The sequence below is a fragment of the Carcharodon carcharias genome, chromosome 14 (assembly GCF_017639515.1).
Source record: "Carcharodon carcharias isolate sCarCar2 chromosome 14, sCarCar2.pri, whole genome shotgun sequence".
NCBI lineage: Eukaryota > Metazoa > Chordata > Chondrichthyes > Lamniformes > Lamnidae > Carcharodon > Carcharodon carcharias.
Window position 1 is genome coordinate 123,530,986 of NC_054480.1, and position 20,167 is coordinate 123,551,152.

At 43.7% G+C, this 20,167-nt stretch overlaps 1 protein-coding gene across 4 annotated transcripts; it reads right to left on the minus strand.

Moving 5' to 3' along the window:
* Positions 1 to 1,012: 1,012 nt before the first annotated feature.
* LOC121287496 (proteinase-activated receptor 3-like) lies at positions 1,013 to 17,713 on the minus strand. Of its 4 annotated transcripts, XM_041205429.1 has the most exons (3): positions 15,039 to 15,085; positions 9,475 to 9,650; positions 1,013 to 3,888 (listed from the first exon to the last, which is right to left on the minus strand). In XM_041205429.1, exons 2-3 carry the CDS (start codon positions 9,500 to 9,502, stop codon positions 2,840 to 2,842), a joined length of 1,077 nt encoding a protein of 358 aa, XP_041061363.1. In that variant the 5' UTR covers positions 9,503 to 9,650; positions 15,039 to 15,085; the 3' UTR covers positions 1,013 to 2,839. The 4 variants fall into 4 exon arrangements, with proteins under 4 accessions (XP_041061363.1, XP_041061364.1, XP_041061362.1 ...); XM_041205430.1 differs by lacking the exons at positions 9,475 to 9,650; positions 15,039 to 15,085 and adding an exon at positions 17,643 to 17,713; XM_041205428.1 differs by lacking the exons at positions 9,475 to 9,650; positions 15,039 to 15,085 and adding an exon at positions 15,169 to 15,321.
* Between the last annotated feature and the right edge of the window lie 2,454 nt (positions 17,714 to 20,167).

Sequence of the window (20,167 nt, forward strand, 5' to 3'; positions counted from 1 at the left end):
GTATGGTATGTAAAGTCAATTAATAGACATGGCTGTCATGCAAATCAAGATCACACATCCAGCAGCTTGATGAATGGCCAAGTAACTGGTTTTGATATTGGTTGTGGAATCTCTGCAACATCTGGTTTACCATCTCCAAAGGGTGGGATCTGTGGCAGTGCAGCTCTCCCTGTGTGCTTAGGTTGAGCCCAGCTTCTGATTGGGGGTACTGAGTGCATCCAGGGTTGGGGGCAGCAGCTGTTCCATTTTCTAGTTTGGGGCAGGAGGAATGTTGAAAATGGTTGTCATGTGGTGAGCTGCATTTTACTCTGGGACTGGGGCCTTGTATACAGACATGAGGAGAGGCAGGAGTTCAGGTTGTGTAATGCCAGTGAAAGGAAGAATTTGAGGTGGCCAAGTGGCTTCTTCCTGTTGTGTTACGTGATGTCACCATTTCACTGACAGCAGTTGAGCTTTAAATAAAATGCCCCTTGTGCACTGGCTGAGCTGTACCCCTTCATCTTTGCTCCCAAATCCATGATAACCAACAATTTCTCCACCCAAGTGTTGAAATTTTCAATTGACCTCTGGCATTCACAGCTTTTTGTGGGTGAATTTAGATTTTCATACTTTTTGTTTGAAGGAGTGCTTCCTGACATCACCCTGAGCAGCCTGGCTTTAATCTTAACGTTATTCTCCCTTGGTGTAGATTTCCCTCACCCTGAGAGGGGTTTTTTATTCCATTGAGGCTTTTACCTTAATGATGAGGCAGAGTGGTGGCAGAGAGGAAAGAAAAGGAAGCAGATTCTGCGCTCTGAATCTTGCCACTTTGTGGGACATCTTGCCCCATATATCCAAATATCTGAGGGTTGAGAATTGGCTGGTTCAGTCACACTGCTGTGGCACAGCTGATGGTAAATGCAGAGATGTCCAAATCCCAATGGAAATTTGAAACAGCTGCCAAAATGGTTTTTTGCAATTTGTACAGAGGTGCAAAGTTTTGAAATCAGGTAATTATGTCCCTGACTACCTGTGACTTTATTGTAAACGTTTATTTAAAAAGCAAAAAAACATAATTACACTTAAACACAAGAATGGCTGTGCAGAGTAAACAGTACTTTAAAACGGTTCCAAAAGATCTTAACTACCCTCAGCTAACCTTCCCCTCCTTTGTTCAGCAACTATCCTTATAGATTTTAAAATCTATAGGATTCCAGTAATTTTTTATGACACGGTGCCTTTTTCCTTGGGGGTGTCTGAAGCTGACAGTAACTGGGTCTCTAAGTCTGGCCTTGTTCACACTGTCTTCTGGGAGATCTAAAGAGCTACCCCCACATAGGCTTCAGTATTTCCTTAAATGCGTTCCTTCCCTTTGATCTCTCTTGTCTCAACCAGTCTCTTCAAAAATGCTTTCTTCCTAGAATTGGTTAAACTCATTTCTATACTCTAGCTTTTAAGCTTTTTAAAAAAAAATAAACTTACCCTATTTTTACCATGTATCTTTTACAACCTGCATATATGCTCCTTTGAACTAAAACAACTCAATTCAAAACTAACATTCTAGTTGAAGTGCCTCTTGGTTCATTAACATATCAAACCCACTTCTTAATTGTGGCTTTACATTCTTGCAGTCACTCTGGTCTCTCACTTCCAATTACCATACTTACAATCCCCAACAGCCTGTTTTCCAGTACATAAGAAATATGATGGTGATATTACCAAAAGAAAAATATAATTTCTTCTTTACTTGACAACATGGCGACTCAGAATTTTAACAGCGCAGGCAGAGGCCATTCGGCCCATTGTGTCTCCACCGGCTCTCCAAATGAGCATTATGACTTAGTGCCATTGCCCTGCCTTTTCCCGTATCCCCTCACATTGTTTCTACTCAAATCACCTAATGTTGTCTTGAATGCCTCAAACTGTTAAGAGAGATTTGAGGCAAAAGGTTACAAAAAGTATATTTACACACAGGTCTTTTTTGGAGAATGGAATGTTTTTGCTTCAAGTAGCTGAGGATGGATGGCCTCAGCTGGTATGGGAATTGAATCCATGGTGTTGGTGTCTCTGTACCACAAAGCAGCCACCCAGCTAATGGACCCGCCCCCTACTCATGACCATGAGTCACCATCACCCTTGAATCGAGGGACAGCTGATGACTGATTAGGAGGGTGAGGGGCAGTGATACTGCTCAAACGTGGAGGTGGTGTTGGGTATCCTACTTAATACAATTTTTAAAAAAAGTTTCTTTTGAATCAAATGTTTCAGGAGGAAAGATACTGTATATTTGGTCTACATACAGCAGGTCTGTAAGTAAATGATGTGATAAGGTCTTTATATATCTTAACTGTATTCAATAGGAGCATCAACCAGTGGGGACAGATTGCAGCTAATTAAGAAACATACCAGAGGGGCAGATGAGAAATTTTTTATATAGTGAATTGTTGTGATTTGATATGTGCTGCCTGAAAGGACAGTGGAAGCTGATTTAATAACTTTCAGAAGGATTAGATCATCTCTTTAAATTTATTCTTTCAAGGGTTTTGGGCGTCGCTGGCAAGACCAGCATTTATTGCCCATCTCCTAATTGCCCTTGAACTGAACATTTCACAGGATGGTTAGGAGCTACAAGAATTATCTTGAATGACAGGTTTAACTGACATGCTGTACACTGAATGGGTGGTTGAAAGTTTTTCTATCTGGTAAATATGTAGGTCCCGTAGTAACCCTCAATACCTGTTACAAAGGTTTGGGTAAGTCCTACATGCAGTGTTCTGGGAAAACCTTGCTGCTCGAGTCCTATCAAATTGGAGAGTCCCAAAGCAAGTTTTCCCGAGTGAACCTAGAACAGAACCAGAAACTACACCGAGTGGGGAGGGCTTGGCTGTGAAGCACTGCTGCTCTGAATGAGAGTCTGAGCTGATTTGCCAGAACTCATTTCGTTTTTAGGGGCACAAATTGTACTTGTCACTTTGTCCCTGAACTCCTCAGAGATGTAATAGTAGATGAATGGGTCGATGCAGTTATTGAAGGTGCTAAGCGCCAGGCAGAGCATGGAATAAGCATAAATGTCACTGCTGTGTGTGTAAGAGTGAATTAACAAGATCACATTAACGGGGGTCAGACACACCAGGAACACTAGCAGAACTAACAGCGTGACCTTAATCGCATGGACATACTGCCTGTTGTTTAAAATCAATGTGGAAATGACGGACACGTAACAGAAGATGGTGATTAAACAAGGAATCACAAAGCCAAATATCACCAGACAAACAAAGTAATAGAAGAGGCCATCACGCAGTGTCTCTTTTAAGAGTGCGTCATTGCATGTGGTAATGTTGAGAGTGGAAATCTCGTACGACTGCTTAGTGATATAAATTGGCAGCATGGAGAGAAGAACCAACAGCCAGACAGCTCCGCAGATGCAGTATGTGAATCCCTTCTTCCGGATCTCCTTTGCAAGGAAGGGATGCACTACAGCCAGGTATCGATCAGCACTAATACAGGTCAGGAACAGGATGGAGCTGTACACATTCCCGTAGAATAGAGCACTGCAAACCCTGCAGAGCAACTCTCCAAATACCCAGTCATTCCCCAGCAGGTGGTAGGAGACTCTGAAAGGCAGGGCGAAGGTCAGGAGAAGGTCAGCCAATGCAAGATTCATCAGGAAGATTGTGGATGGCAACTTCTTGATTCTTGTGATGAGGATGTAGAGCGCCAGGCCGTTGGCTGGTAGGCCAATGATCAACACTATGAGGTACAAGCAGGCGAGCAGGACCGTGCTCATGGGACTGCTCAGATGCTGAAGTGAGGAATCATTGAAGGTGTTGATAGATTTGTTTGTATTCGGGTCTGTTACCTGGATGATGGGGAATCTTCGGCTTTTATTCATATTCTTCTGTACACATTCTGTGATTTGAGCAAGAGAACATGTTATAAAGAATGATTTTAAATCACATGGGAAAAGATTGCCAGTGCCTGGGTCTATACTTTGGTTTTATAGCAAAGGCATATGATAGAAATGTTTAAAATGATAGGTTTAGATAAATTGCATCTACGGTTTGAACATTCACTCCCTCTACCACCGACGCACAGTAGCAGCAGTGTGTACAATCTACAAGATGCACTGCAGGAACTCAACAAGCCTACTTAGACAGCACCTTCCAAACCCACAAACACTACTGTCTAGAAGGACAAGGGCAGCAGATAATAGTTATCTTCCAAGTTGCACACATTCCTGATTTAAAGGAGAGGTGGTGATGAGGTGTTAATGTCACTTAATCCAGAGACCCAGACTAATGTTCTGGGGACATGAGTTCAAATCCCCCACAGCAGCTGGTGGAATTTCAGTTCAATTAATTTACCATCACTGAATCCCCCACTATCAACATCTTAGGCAAAAACAGAATTACCTGGAAAAACTCAGCAGGTCTGGCAGCATCGGCGGAACTGATGAAGGGTCATGAGCACTCAAAATGTCAACTCTTTTCTTCTCCGCCGATGCTGCCAGCAGAACTGATGAAGGGTCATGAGGGCTCAAAACATCAAGTCTTTTCTTCTCCGCCGATGCTGCCAGACCTGCTGAGTTTTTCCAGGTAATTCTGTTTTTGTTTTTTCTTTCAGAAAAGAGTTGTATTGCTTGTCATAAAACTCTCCACAGACAGAACTAGTCTCAGCTTTTACACATTTGGCCTGAACCGTGCTGAGAGTAGTGTTCTGGTGAGTCTTATAACTAGGGCAGTAAAGAGGGCTTTAAACTAAATAGTCATGTGATCCCACAGATGAAGCTGAAAATGGTAAAAAAAAAAATTGGAGTGCAGCCTGTATCTGAATGCATGTAGCACTTGTAACAAAAGGGATGAGTTGCTAGCACAGATAGAGATAAATATGTATGACCTGATAGGCATTACATAAACATGGCTAAAAGGTGACCGAGGCAGGGACCTGAATGCTGAAGGGTTTTTGACATATCAGCGTGACAGAAGGCCAGGTATAGGTGATGGAGTAGCTCTTAATTAAAGATGGCATTAGTTCAGTGCTGAGAGAAGACCTTAGCTTGAAAGAGCAAGATGTAGAATTAGTTTGGGTAGAGATAAGAAATAGTAAAAGTAAGAGGTCATTTGTGGGAGTATTTATAGGTCTCCTAGCAGTAGTTAGACTGTAGGACAGAGCATATAGGAAGAAATAAATGGTGTGTGTAAGAAAGGCACTGCAATAATCATGGGTGACTTTAATCTACATGTAGATTGGGAGAATCAGATTGGTGAAGATGGCCTGCAAAATGAGCTCTTAAGAGTGTATTCAGGGCAATTTTTTAGAGCAGCATGTTCTAGAGCCAACCAGGGAGCAGGCTTTTCTAGACCTGGTAATGAGCAATGAGACGAGATTAATCAATAACCTCGTGGTAAAGGAGCCTGTAGGTGACAGCGATCACAACATTATAAAATTTCAGGTTCAGTTTGAAATGGAGAGTGTGAGTCTATGACGAGTGTTTTAAACCTAAATAAAGGCAACTAATAAGAGTATGAAGACAGAACTGGCTAAGGCGATGTTAAAAGGTAGCACAGTGCAGTTACAGTGGCAGACTTTTAAGAAATGCTTACTAATTCCCAGAAAAATGTATCCCAGTGAGAAAGAAAGGCTTTTTGAGAAGGATGCATCATACGTGACTAAATAAGGAAGTTAAGGCTAAAATTAAATTGAAAGAAACAAATCTGCAAGGATTGGTGGTAGGTCAGAGGATTGGACAGATTTTAAGAACCAACAAGGAATGACTGAAAAGACATTAAAGAGGCAGAAAGCCAAGTGTGAGAGAAAGCTAGTCACAAATATAAAAACAGAAAGAATTTCTACAAGTATTTAAGTAGGGAAAGAGTACCTAAAGTTACTGTTGGTCCTCTAGAGAGAGAGTCTAGGGAATTAAATTGGAAAACAAAGAAATGGTGGAGGCATTGAATGGCTATTTTGTGTGTGTCTTCACTTTAGAAAACTTCCCAAAGAAATGTGAAAATCAAGAGGTAAACAGGAGGGAAAACTTGAAACAATCACAATCACCAGAGAAAGGGGATTTAAAAAACAAATAGACTTAAAGTCTGACAAGTTCCCAAGACCAGAGAGCCTGCATCCTCAGGTCTTAAAAGAAGTGGCTGCAGAGAAAGCAGGTGTATTGGTTATAATCTTCCAAAATTTCTTAGGGCAGAATATTCCCCTCCAGCCTGCAGCAGCTTTTATGGATGGGGCTGGAAAATTCCACCCTTGCCCTCACCACTTTCATGGAGGGTGGAGAGTGGGTTGGGTTTCTGTCTGATCAATGGGAACCCCACCTGCATGTATTACTGTCTCATGAATGCCCATAAAAAACGCTACTGCGGAATCACCATAACCTCTCCCAATCTACGCTATGTCTGTGGGAAATTAGACCAATCTGAAACATGTTCGGAAATAAGTGACAAGCAGCTGTCAGCCCTCATTCTGCTCCTGACTTCGAGGTGAATGCAACACTCAAAGCCAAGCTGCAGCAGCCCCACTCTGGGTTCTTACTAAAGCCAGTGAGACACCACCACTGCTAGGGGTGTAGGCTTGCTCACCTCACTGGCTTCCTCCGTTATCTGGGAGGGTGTTATCTGGTTGACTCAGGCAGGGCAAGAATCCAGACAGAGACCAGCACAGCGACTGGGGCGGGGGAGGGGCGGAAGGGGATGGGAAGGAGGAGAGAGACATTGGGGATAATGGGCAAGGGTGGCGTTGGAAAGGAAAGGGGAGGGGAAACAATGGCAGCAGGATGATGAGCAGCTTAGACCCATCCCACAGAGGCGACTTGCACTACCGAGGTCCACTGAAGAAGACTTTTCTATCCGGAGCTGAGCACCAGATAATGCCACGCCCATCTGTGCTTGTCAAGAGAGCTGCTGGATCAACCTGCCATATTCTGCAGGAGAATCTAATGCCCCATGGACTCAGAGGGCATCCCCTGCCAGTGCCCCTGAAGCTCACCGCCGTACCATTATTTTGTGGACCATCCCAGGGATCCACAGGTTCCCTTTGCTGCATCTCACAGTCCTCAGCACATAAATGTATCAAGAATGTGACAGTCCTCTACCGTAAGTGTCATCATTATGTGAAGTTCACACTCGATGAAGCTGGACAGGCTGCTGGATTTCTGGGGTTTGCAGCTATCTCAGGCTTCCCTAGAGGACAGGGTGCAATCGATTGCACACATGTGGCATTGAGAGCTCCGGGGCAGCAGCCCCTGATATTCATTAACAGGAAAGGCCTCCACTCCCCGAACGTTTAGTTGGTGTGCGATCATCAGAAGCACATCATGCACGTTTGTGCCGGGTACCCTGGGAGTTCCCATGATTCTGAGGCACATCCTGAGGCACTCCCAGGTGCCTCACATAGTCGAAAGGCCTCAGCGATTACAGGGCTGCCTGCTGGGGATAAGAGGTATCCACTCAATTGATGTCTTATGACACATGTGCATCGTTCCCTGGGTCACTCGGAGAGATACAAGGTGGCACATAAGGCAACACGATCCACCATCGAGCAGACCATTGACATTCTGAAGATGTTTGGACTGCTCAGGTGGGGCACTGCACTACGCTCTACAGAGGATGTCCCGCATCATCATGGCCTGTTGCACCCTTCACAACCTAATGCTTCAAATGGGGGATCCTTTGCTAGAGGGAGACATGGAGGAGGCTGAAAGCTCCTTGGACAATGAAGAGCAGGAAGAGCAGGGACCTGAACTGGGAGATGACAGCTTCCATGTGAGGATGCCATCGAAGAAGCATGATTTGGAAGACGTGCCCGTGCCACACTGATAGCCACACAATCCCAGGATGATTAAGATACAGGTCATGGCCACATTCCTTCCGTCCATTACTGACTGAAAGGCCTTTACAACCAGTGTCACTGAGAGCAATGTCAGCATTCGGCCTTGCACCTTCAACCCTCATGATTCACTCGACTCTGTTCATTTAAAAGCTCAGCGGTGAACCCTCCATTGGTGCATTCTGGGAAGTGATAGTCACCACAACAGCGCAGATGCTGCGTCAAAAGCCATGATGGAGTGGTGGCCATCTTCGTGGGAAGCTTTTACGAACATTGAGATGCGCACATGGTTGGGAAGATCATCATGGCTGCAGGGCTTGTGCTTTGGGACGAACAATGAAGGCAGCCTTTTCGTTGGAGAGACAATTACAGTTACTCCTCCAAGGCTATTGAGGATGGCAAACATCATGCTGTCTGGTAAGGAATATGGTTGCTAATGCATTTTGCAGACCCTTCAGTAAAGAGTTTCACACATCACCCTGACACAGAATAACTATCATGAGTCATCTACATATCACAATAATGTGAGGCTCATAAAAGAAGGCGATTAGATTGGGAGCATGAGGGCACATAGATGCATATGGCAATGCTTTCAAATGAATACACCATTGTCATGAACAGCAAATGTATTTACAAAGGCGCATGACATTTACAATAATTGAACACCCATGACCCAGAAGTGATTTCAAAGCTTCTTAATTTTTTTATCCCTACCGTTATGTCAAGGTGCATCCCCTGATATCCACAGCAGCAAGCATCCTCTAGACGGTCAGGAGCTGGAGGGCCCTGGCCTGCTTTGGTTGTCCTGCAGTGGGGCAGGTGAACCCTGCTTGACCTGTACAGCTGGAGATGAGGGTGTCACAGGCAGAGGGAATTAGGATTGCCTTGAATCTCAAACTCACCTGGGTGGATGGCCACAGAGCTCCAGGCTGCTGGGCCTCCTCACTGGGGTTCCCGCGAGTCCCTGCCTGACTCTCTGAGGAGAAGTGGCACCTGGAAGGAGGTCAACATGCCCCACTCCACTCTCACCTCGCCACCGATGGATCCCACTAATATTTATAGCAATGGAGTGCAGTTCAGAGCACAAATCTGGCAGGATCTGCTGGGCTAAGGTCTCCAAGGCGGTCACCACCCTTCCCCTGGAGATCCTGAGGCACTCGCAGGTCATAGCCATGACATTAGACAACGCGGATGAACTCCTCCACCCTTCGCTCTAGTCTGTTGATTGCCTCTCGCAACCATACCTGATTTTCCATTGCCTGTCGTTGCATCTCCAGCATGTTTGACATGGTTGTTTCCAGAGTCTCATCACCAGACTCAGATTCAGAGGATGCTTGATTTCCGGCAGTCCTCCGAGTGCTAGAGACATGGGCAGTCACTGCCTCCGACTTCTGTGGTGGCATGTCAATGAGGTGTTCTCCAAAATGTGGCCCCGAGCCTACTCTACAACTAAGACCCACCAAGGTGTATCTCTGAGCTGGTGGAGTGTGCAGGTGAATGCAGTGATGGGTCTTCCTCGAATGGATCCTTGGCTTCCTTGTCTGAGATGGCCTGGGGCTTATGTCAGCTCTGGAGGTGTGTTTAGACCTGCTGGCACCTGTAAGAGGGAGCAGATAGACTTAGTTTTTGAACAGACTGAATACAAGATTGCATGTCACTCACTGAGACTGCCAGGATGTGATGAATTCATGGAGGGCTCATCCGTACTGGCTTACTGGGAGAGGCTGATCTCGTCTTCCCCACAGGAGTGATCTTTGTCTTTGCCGCATCCTCCTCAAATTTCATGAGTTCCAAAATGTTGGCCCTCCCTCCTCTGGTATGCTGTGCATAAGCTTGGCCTGGAAGTAGACAAGTGGACGGAATGTGATGAGAAGAGATAGAGGAGAGGCTGCTGTGTGTGCTGAGCCCCCCTCAGGCAGCATGATAGCTGAGATGCAAGTGATGCTAAAGTGCCTATGAGACAATCAGTGGTGATGCGCCCCCACTAATGTTGTGTGAGATCCTGTAGCAGTGTAACCCTTTGAGAGCATGATGCCTTAATGAGTGAGATTGGAGTGAGGAGATGGTTGACTTACCTTGGCGCTGTGGCTGAAATCATTCACCTCTCCCTACATTGGACAGTGTTTCTAAGGCAGTTGCCCGAGGCAGTGAATTCCCTTGCAATGGTCTCCCAGGCAGACAAGGTGAGATTGCTGGGCTTCCTTGAGCCATCCCTGGGGTAGAGAATATCCCGGTATTGCAACACGCTATTAATGAGTGCCTCCAGCGAGTCATTGCAGAACCTCGGAGCAGTTCTCTTATATGTGTCAAACCCCTAGATTATTTATGGACATATTGAACTTTTAAGTAAAACATGAGTTTTTTTTTAAAAAGGACATATAAGCAAACGCTGGCTGAGACTGTAAGATAACCACTTGCTTGAAAATTCCAATGTGGATTACTTGACCAACTAGTTCAGAGAGAACGGATTGTCGCACCTAAAAGGTGTAACACAGCCCCCTTCAGACAGAGGCACTTCTAAGGAAAAGATACAATGCAAACTAAACTGTAATCTCCTGTGGTTGTGGAGATAATGGAAAAATGACTACCATCTCAGCCGAAACCACCTCCTGTGAGTTATAGCCCAGACTGTGAACATGAACTGAGGTAAAAGAAAACAGATCTGAGCGAAAGACATGTTTGCTTTTTCCCTTCCAGGAATACACAAGGAAAGGGGTCTAAAAAAGCCAACTGCAACACTAGTTCTGTGTGCTAGTTTGGTGTTCTGTTCTTGTGTGTGTACTCTGAAGGTCACAGCTGAAGAACACCAACTGGGCATCCCTGTGCTTGTAGCTAAAAAAACTCTTCTCCCTGACTGCTGAAAGCAAGTCACAAGTCAGCAAAGCCACAACTGAAAAGGAAACAGGACAACTCCTTTCAGCTAACCTGCAGAATCAAGGATCTCCAAACCAGCTGCTCAAACGCCAAAGTCAGTGCTACCTGAATCAAGTCTTATGGCATTAGGTCAAATATGGTCAAGAAAACCGCCCAACTTAATGGCTGCAACATTTCACCATCTACTCCTCATGGACAAGCCAAAGGACTGATTTGTATATCTTTATAACTTTTATTTTTGGACTCAATTTCTCATTTCTAACCTGTGTGTATGTGCGATACATTTTTTTTCTCGCGTTTAGTAACTAACAAACTCTCTTTCTTTAACTCAATAAAGCCTGGTTAAATTAGCTCCTTTTAAAAGGTAAATACATTTGGACTGGGAAAAGGTATCCATGAGGAAAGGGATCCTTTTTAAGTTAAACATGTTGTGACAAATTGAGGGGGTTGAATAAAGAAGGGGAGCCAGTTCATCCCTCCTCACCCGGCAGCATAACAATTTGGGGCACCTTGTCCAGGATCATAACAAATTGGGGATCTCATCTGGGAATTTAACAAACCAGGGGGACCTCACCCAGGGACCCGTTGTAACACTTGCCGAAGTCATTTTGAAACACATTCCTCTGAAAGCTGGGCCGGAGAGAGTAAGCGTGAAATATGGCGCCCCAACCTTCGATCCTATTCGATGATGGAAGGGCGAGCGAGTCAGTTCCCGACCTGCCGCGTGAGTCAGAGAAACACTCACCTATTCATAATTAATGAGCTTCCAAGCCCCAAATCGGGTGTGATTTCCCACCAAGCCGCCCAGTAGGAGAGGTGCCTTGGAACCTGCCCGCCACCACACTTAGGTTCAAAAATGGAACATTCCACCCTTAGCTTCTGGAAAGGCCCCAGCGGATTGGAAAATAGCAAATGTAACATCTTTATTCAAAGAAAGTGGGGAGACAGAAAGCAGGAAACTGTCATAGGGAAGTTGCTAGAATCCATTATTAAGGATATTATAGCAGGATACTTAGAAAATCATAATTTGATCAGACAGAGCCAACATTGCTTTCTGAAAGGGAAGTTGTGTTTAACTAATCTGTTAGAATTTTTGGCCAAATAACATTCAAAGTGGAGAAAGGGGAACCTGTAGTGGTGTTCAACATGAGGAGCACTGATTCAACAGCTGAGGGGGGAATGGTACGTGGTAATCAACAGAGGTTTCCTTGCCTGTGTTTGACCTGATGCCATGAGACTTCATATGGTCTGGAGTTGATGTTGAGGACTCCCAGGGCAACTCTCTCTCTCCTACTGTACGCCATTGTGTCGACAGTTCTGTTGTGGTATGTCTTGTCCACCAGGGATGGTGATGGTGGTGTCTGGGACATGTTCTGGGACATGTTCTATAAGATCTGATTCCGTGAGTATGACTATGTGAGGCTGGTGCTTGACTAGTCTGCGAGACAGCTCTCCCAATTTTGGCACTAACCCTCAGATGTTAGTAAGGAGGACATTCCAGGGTCCGTTTGAGTTTGCCTTAGTGTTTCTGGCACTAGCTTGATGCTGCTGGTCCATTCAGTTTTATTCTTACTTAACTTTCTGTAGCAGTTTGGTACAACTGAGTGGCTCGCTAGGCCATTTTGGAGGGCAGTTAAGAGTAAAGTACATTGCTGTCATGATGTGGGTCTGGAGTCACATGTAGGCCAGACCAGCTATGGATGGCAGATTTCCTTCCTAAGGGCATTAGTGAACCAGATGGGTTTTTACAACAATTGATTATGGTCACCATTACTGAGACTAGCTTTTAATTCCAGATTTAATTAATTTAAGTTCCTCCAGCTGCTGTGGCGGGATTTGAACTCAGAGTCCACTGCCTTAGTCCAGGCCTCTGGATTATTGCTCTAGTGACATTATCATGATATGTCTGTTAGTGTTCACTGTGTTTCATGTTTGGTTCTTAATGTTCACTGTGAGAGGCTTTTTTTTGTAAATCATGATAATGACCTCTTGCTGTTTGTGTTACCATATACACATACTTGAAATAAAGGAACTGATATCCCACATGTAGCTTCAACAATTCACCATACAGATTAATAACTTAATTAACACAATAGAGAGCCATATAACCAGCTTTACCAATTCCACAAAGATTGGTGGAATAGTGAGTAGTGTAGACGGGAGTATAAAATTACAAAGAAACATTGATAAAATGAGTGAGTAAAACTGTGCCACATGGAAGCAACACAGGAAAGTGTGAGATCATCCATGTGGAGCCAAAAAAGGGATTGATCCCAGTATTATTTAAATGGTGTAAACATAGAAGCAGTGGAGGTTCCCAGAGATTTAGGAACCTCTATATACAGATCATTAAAATGTAATAAGTACAAAAATAGGTTCAAAAAATAACTAAAATGATTAATGGAATGTTAGGTTAGCCTTTATATTTAAGGGCCTAGAATATAAACGGAAGAGGGCAGAAAGAGTAGTTTTTGCTTCTGATAGACACAGCCCTGGTTAGACCACATCCGGAGACTGTACAGTCTTAGGTGTAATACCTCATAATGTTATTGGCCTTAGGAAGAGTACAGCACATATAGACCTGAACAAGAAAAGGAGCCCTTTGAGCCTCCTCCACTATTCATGGCTGATCTTCTACTCTAACTCTGCTATCCCACACAATTTCCAAATCCCGCTATTCCTTTAGTATCCAAAAACTTACAAATCTCAGTCTTGGGCAGATTCAATGATTGAGCATCCATAGCCCTCTGGGATAGAGAATTCCAGAGATTCGCCACCCACTGAGTCAAGAAATTTCTCCTTATCTCAGTCCTAAATGGTCGAGCTGACCTGAGGCACTGACCTCTTGTTCTGGACTCTCCAGTCAGGGTAACTGAATTTGACTGGTGTTTGAAGGATTAGATTATGAGGAGAGATTACATAAAATAGGTTTGTATACTGTGACATTCAGATGGTTAAACAGTGAGTTGATTGAATTTTTTTGGAAGTAATTGAGGGGTAAGGCAGGAAAACCTTCCCACTGGTGGGGAAGGGACAGGAGCATAACTTAAATCAGAGGCCGGCCATTCAGGACAGAGTTAGGAAGAATAAGAGGCAACTTGATTGAAACATATAAGATCCTGTGGTGTCCTGACAGGGTGGATGTGGAGAGGATGTTTCCTCTTGTGGGAGAATATAGAACTAGGGGTCACTCTTTAAAATAAGGGGTCGCTTATTTAAAATGGAGATGAAGAGAAATTTTTCCTCCCAGTGGGTCGTGAGTCTTTGGAACTGTCTTCCTCAAAAGGCAGTGGAAGCAGAGTCTGGGAATATGTTTAAGGTAGAGGTAGGTAGATTCTTGATAAGCAAGGGGGTGCAAGGCAATCGGGGCTAGGTGGGAATGTGGAGTTGAGGTTACAATCAAATCAGCCATGACCTTTTTAAATGGTGGAGCTGGCTCGAAGGGCCAAGCGGCCTCCTCCTGCTCTTAACTTGTATGTTCCTAAACACTTTTTCACATAAAAGATTGTAGAAATGTGGAACTCTCTCCCACAAAAGGCCACAAATGCTGGGGATCAATTAATCATTTTAGATCTAATATTGATGGAATTTTACTAGACAACAGCATTAAAGGTTATGGAGCCAAGTCGGGTGAATGGAGTTAAGTTGCAGATCAGCCATGATTTTACTGAGTACTGGAACAAACTTTTGGGCTGAATGGCCTCATGCTGTTCCCGTGTTAAAAAGTCATACGACACATGAAAACCTGGCCCAGTAAGTGCAAGCTGACTGGTTTTCTGTGGAAAAGGTCACAATAGCAGCTGATTATCTTCACTTGACTTCCTCATACCATTATTCAGCAGAACTGTGGGAGCTCGGCTGCATTTCCTTCCTCAGCTGGGAACTCTTCATTGCTGAGGTAAGGACAGACATGGAGCTTAGACCAGGGACAAGTTTCAGTTCCATAACTATCTTTACCACAATGAATCTAAATTGTTCAGACTGCAACTTTACAGACAATTAATTTGAACTGTTTTTAACATTTATACTCTGGTAAAGATAAGTGTGGTCATATCTGCCAGATAATGGAGGTTGCTGAAACTTTCCATGGATCAATAGTGTTCTTAATTTATTTTTTCTAAGATCATTTACGTTCACATTATTCACATAAAGTGTTTATGAAGTGAATTCAAATGCACTCATACTTAGTCATAAGAGAATAAAATACTTTGAGTTAAATATTCAAGATAGAATTCTCGATAGAATACTTCTCATTAAATACACAATTATTCATGTGAAATACACTGCACAAAATTCCCCAGATTAAGTACTTCAGATAGCATATTCTGGATTAAATAATTAGAATAGCTTACTTTGATGTTGACCTGTTGAGACGACAATTTCAATAATTAAGATACTGCATGGAAACAGTTTACGGGAGAAGATTGAATTTTTTGCTTGCATTTAAAAGAAAGTTAGATCAGAATCTATTAAGTTCTATACCTTTAGCAGCGTAGCAGTTTATAAAACAACTGATCAGGACAAACAATAGCAATGTTTGCAGCGATTTCATTCTGTGTCCTTCTTCAATGCCAGAGCTGAGAGACTGGAACAAGCAAAGATGTGCTGACAGGCAGAGAAATTGCAACTAAATCTGGGAAACCACAGACGCGTCAGCAATGAAGCAGAGTTCAAGCACAACTCGTCAAAGGTTTGCTGTAATGGCAAAATATGGGGACAGGTATTTATAGAAGAGGGAACCAAATGACATCCAAAGTTTCTTTTAACACACACAGTTCACATCTTTTTATAAGCTGTAAGACAGTGTGGAACAAGATAATTAGCCTAATTTCAAGCAGTTTACATTTAAATTAAGTTATCCTGGTTCACTGGCATAACAGAGTTTATAGAGTTCATTGTGAATGCTACTAGGCATAACTATACCAAATTGGAAAGGATTGCTTGAGTTAGAGATGTGTGGAGATAACAGCTTTCAGACAATTGAGCAGGTTACAAGGAGAGAGATTTCAAATCTCTGGTTACCAAGAGGGAATCTATAGCAGACCACAAGCTTCAATCTAGGAAACACGACTACATAAGAACATAAAAAATAGGAGCTGGAGGAGGACATTTGTCCCCTCTATTCTTTTTCGACATTCAGCAAGATCATGGCTGATAGTCTACCTCAACTCCAACATCCTGCTGATCCCCTTCTTCATTGCAACTTACTTTCCCACCTATTTTGGTGTCATCTGCAAATTTAGCTATAGAACCTTCTATCCCTGAATCCAAGTCATTAATATAGATTGCAAATAGTTGGGGCCCAAGGACTGAACCCTGTGGCACCCCACTAGTTACAGCTTGCCATCTAGAAAAATACCCATTTATCCCGACACTCTGCTTTCTGTTGGTTAGCCAATCCTCTATCCAAGCCAGTATATCACCCCTAACTCCGTGTGATCTTATCTTGTGTATTAATCTTTTGTACGGTACCTTATCAAAGGCCTTCTGGAAGTCCAGATACACTACATCCACTTTGCTTGTCACATCATCAAAGAACGCTAGCAAATTAGAACCATAGAACCATAGAAAAGTTACAGCACAGAAGGAGACCTACCTTGTCCATGCCAGCCCGAGGACACCCAGGTGACCTTTCTAATCCCACCTTCCTGCACCTGGCCCATAGCCCTGTAGCTTACAGCACTTAAGGTGCAGATCCAGGTATTTTTTAAAAGAGTTTAGAGTTTCTGCCTCTACCACCAACTTGGGCAGCGAATTCCAGACACCCACTACCCCTGTGTAAAAAAGTTCTTCCTCATGTTCCCCCCTACACCTTCTGCCACTTGTCTTGAATCTATGTCCCCTGGTTCTAGAATTCTCTACCAAGGGAAACAATTTTATCCTGTCCACTCTTTCTATTCCCCTCTTAATTTTGTACACCTCAATCAAGTCACCTCTCAGCCTTCTTTATTCTAAGGAAAATAACCCCAACCTATCCAATCTCTCCTCGTAGTTACACTTTTCTAACCCTGGCAACATTCTTGTAAACCTCCTCTGTGCTCTCTCCAGAGCTATTACGTGCTTCCTGTAATGTGGTGACCAGAACTACACACAATACTCCAGTTGTGGTCTCACCAGTGTTTTATACAATTCCAACATTATATACTTACTTTTATATTCTATACCTCTGCCAATGAAGGAGAACATTCCATATGCCTTCTTTACAACCTTGTCTACTTGAATTGCTGCCTTCAGGGACCTGTGTACTTGTACGCCAAGATCTCTCACTTCATCTACCCCTCTTAGTATATTCCCACTTATTGTGTAATCCCTATAACTGTTTGACCTCCCTAAATGTATGACCTCACACTCCTCTATGTTAAAATCCATCTGCCAATTTACCGCCCACTCCACCAACCCATCTAAATCATTTTGGAGATTATGGCTATCCTCTACACTATCCACTACTCGGCCAATCCTTCTGTCATCTGCAAATTTCCCAATTGTGCCCCCCACGTTCACATCCAAATCGTTAATATATAACACAAACAGCAAGGGTCCCAACACCAAGCCCTGTGGAATACCGCTTGAGACAACTTTCCATTCGTAAGGGCATCCATCGACCATTACCCTTTGTTTCCTGTTACAAAGCCAACCTTTTATCTAGTTTTCCACATTACCCTGAATCCCATGAGTTTTTACTTTCCTGACCAATCTGCCATGTGGGACCTTGTCAAATGCCTTGCTAAAATCCATGTACACAACATCCACTGCACTACTTTACTTCAACCCTTCTTGTCACTTCCTCAAAGAATTCAATCAAATTTGTGAGGCAAGACCTTCCTTTAACAAATCCATGCTGACAAGATGACAATTTCATTAATTAAGATACTGCATGGAAACAGTTTATGGGAGAAGATTGAATTTGTTGCTTGCATTTAAAAGGAAGTTAGATCAGAATCTGTTATGTTCTATACCTTTAGCAGCGTAGCAGTTTATAAAACAACTGATCAGGACAAACGATAGCAGTGTTTGCAGCTATTTCATTCTCAGTGTCCTTCTTCAATGCCAGAGCTGAGAGACTGGAACAAGCAAAGATGTGCTGATAGGCAGAGAAATTGCAGCTAAATCTGGGAAACCACAGACGCGTCAGCAATGAAGCGGAGTTCAAGCACAACTCGTCAAAGGTTTGCTGTAATGGCAAAATATGGGGACAGATATTCACAGAAGAAGGAACCAAATGACATCCAATGATTCTTTCAACCCACACAGTTCACATCTTTTTATAAGCTGTAAGACAGTGTGGACCAAGATAAGTAGCCTAATTTCAAGCAGTTTACATTTAAATTAAGTTATCCTGGTTCACTGGCATAACAGAGTTTATAGGGTTCATTGTGAATGCTACTAGGCATAACTATACCAAATTGAAAAGGATTGCTTGAGTTAGAGATGTGTGGAGATAACAGCTTTCAGACAATTGAGCAGGTTACAAGGAGAGAGATTTCAAATCTCTGGTTACCAAGAGGGAATCTATAGCAGACCACAAGCTTCAATCTAGGAAACACGACTACATAAGAACATAAAAAATAGGAGCTGGAGGAGGACATTTGTCCCCTCTATTCTTTTTCGACATTCAGCAAGATCATGGCTGATAGTCTACCTCAATTCCAACATCCTGCTGATACCCACATCCCTTTATTTCCTTAGTAGCCAAAAGTTCATCGACCTCAGTCTTAAAAATACTTAATGACTGGGAATCCACAGTTCTCTGGGCTAGAGAAATCCAAGATTCCTTCTCAGTGGTCGACATCATGGGCTTGGAAGGTGCTGTCTAAGGAGCCTTGGTGAATTCCTGTAGTGCATCTTGTAAATCTACAGTGCTGCTACTATGCAGCACCACCTGAAAGTTCCCCTCCAAGTTACTCACCATCCTCGCTTGGAAATATATCGCCGTTCCTTCACTGTCACTGGTCAAAATCCTGGAACTCCCTGAGGTTATGAACCCTACAGGATTGGCCTGGGGGCTCCAGGAATTGAACACCAATCTTCAGGACACCACTGGAGAAAAATCGTCGAGATATTAAAAATAGTTGTGGAGGGAGTGAATGTTTGTGGATGGAGTGCCAATCAAGTCGACTGCTTTGTCCTGGATGGCGTCAAGCTTCTTGAGTGTTGTTGGAGCCGCACTCCTCCAGGCAAGTGGGGGGTATTTCATCACACCACTGACTTGCACCTTGTAGATGGTGGACAGGCGTTGGGGAGTCAGGAGGTGAGTTCCTCACCACAGGATTCCTAGCCTCTGACCTGCTCTTGTAGCCACAGTATTTATATATCTAGTCCAGTTCAATTTCTGGTCAATAGTAACCCCCAGGATGTCGATAGTGGGGGATTCAGTGATGGTAATGCCATTGCATGTCAAGGAGCAATGGTTAGATTCTCTCTTGTTGGAGATGGTCATTGCCTGACACTTATGTGGTGTGAATGTTACTTGCCACCTGTGAGCCCAAGCCTGGATATTGTCCAGGTCTTGCTGCATTTGGACATGGACTGCTTCAGTATCTGAGTCGTCGCGAATGGTGCTGAACATTGTGGGAACTGATCACTAAGTTACTTAAGCTGTGCCTCAGACAGGGTAGTGATTTACAGCAGCTCCAAACACAACAATAAAGTGAAATGAAAGTGATTGACCCTGCCAAGCAGACAGCTGCTTTGATGCATCATCGTGAATCCCCATGATGGAGTGTCTGCAAATAATCTTTACTTCATCAGGTCCTCTCAATCTGTCACTTTATAGTTTCATTACACAGCCCCTTCCAAACCCATGACCACTACCGCCTAGAAGGACAAGGGCAGCAGATAGATGGGAAAACCACCACCTGGAAGTTCCCCTCCAAGTCACTCACCGTCCTCGCTTGGAAATACATCGCCGTTCCTTCACTGTCACTGGTCAAAATCCTGGAACTCCCTGAGGTTATGAACCCTACAGGATTGGCCTGGAGTCTCCAGGAATTGAACACCAATCTTCAGGACACCACTGGAGAAAAATTGTTGAGACATTAAAAATTTTTTTTTGTCATTTCCTTTGAATATTTCTCTTTGCTAGATATAAAAATATTGAAAATGGGCAGAAAAAAGGGAAGTTGCAACTGGACTCAAGATGTTACATATCTGCGATGCCATCTTGGTCACCTTGTGTGTGGCAGTGTCTCAGGGACAAGGCGTCACCAGCCACCATGCAAGTAGAGCAGGAGAAACTATGGACCCTTATGGTCTCCAAATGTGTCATCTTCTGAGATTCACTTTCTTGCCCCTTGAATCATTAATGTCAATGTTTCCTTTCAGAGAGAAGACAAAAGCAGATGTGGGTCTCAAATCCGTCATTGTAAGAACATGTTGCAATTCTCCCAACGGTGAGAATGCTGCCTTTGTCAGGGTCCTAATGCAATGGAGGGGGCGAATGAGGGAGAGGTGACTACGTGCGTAGCACCAGCAGGAGGGACAC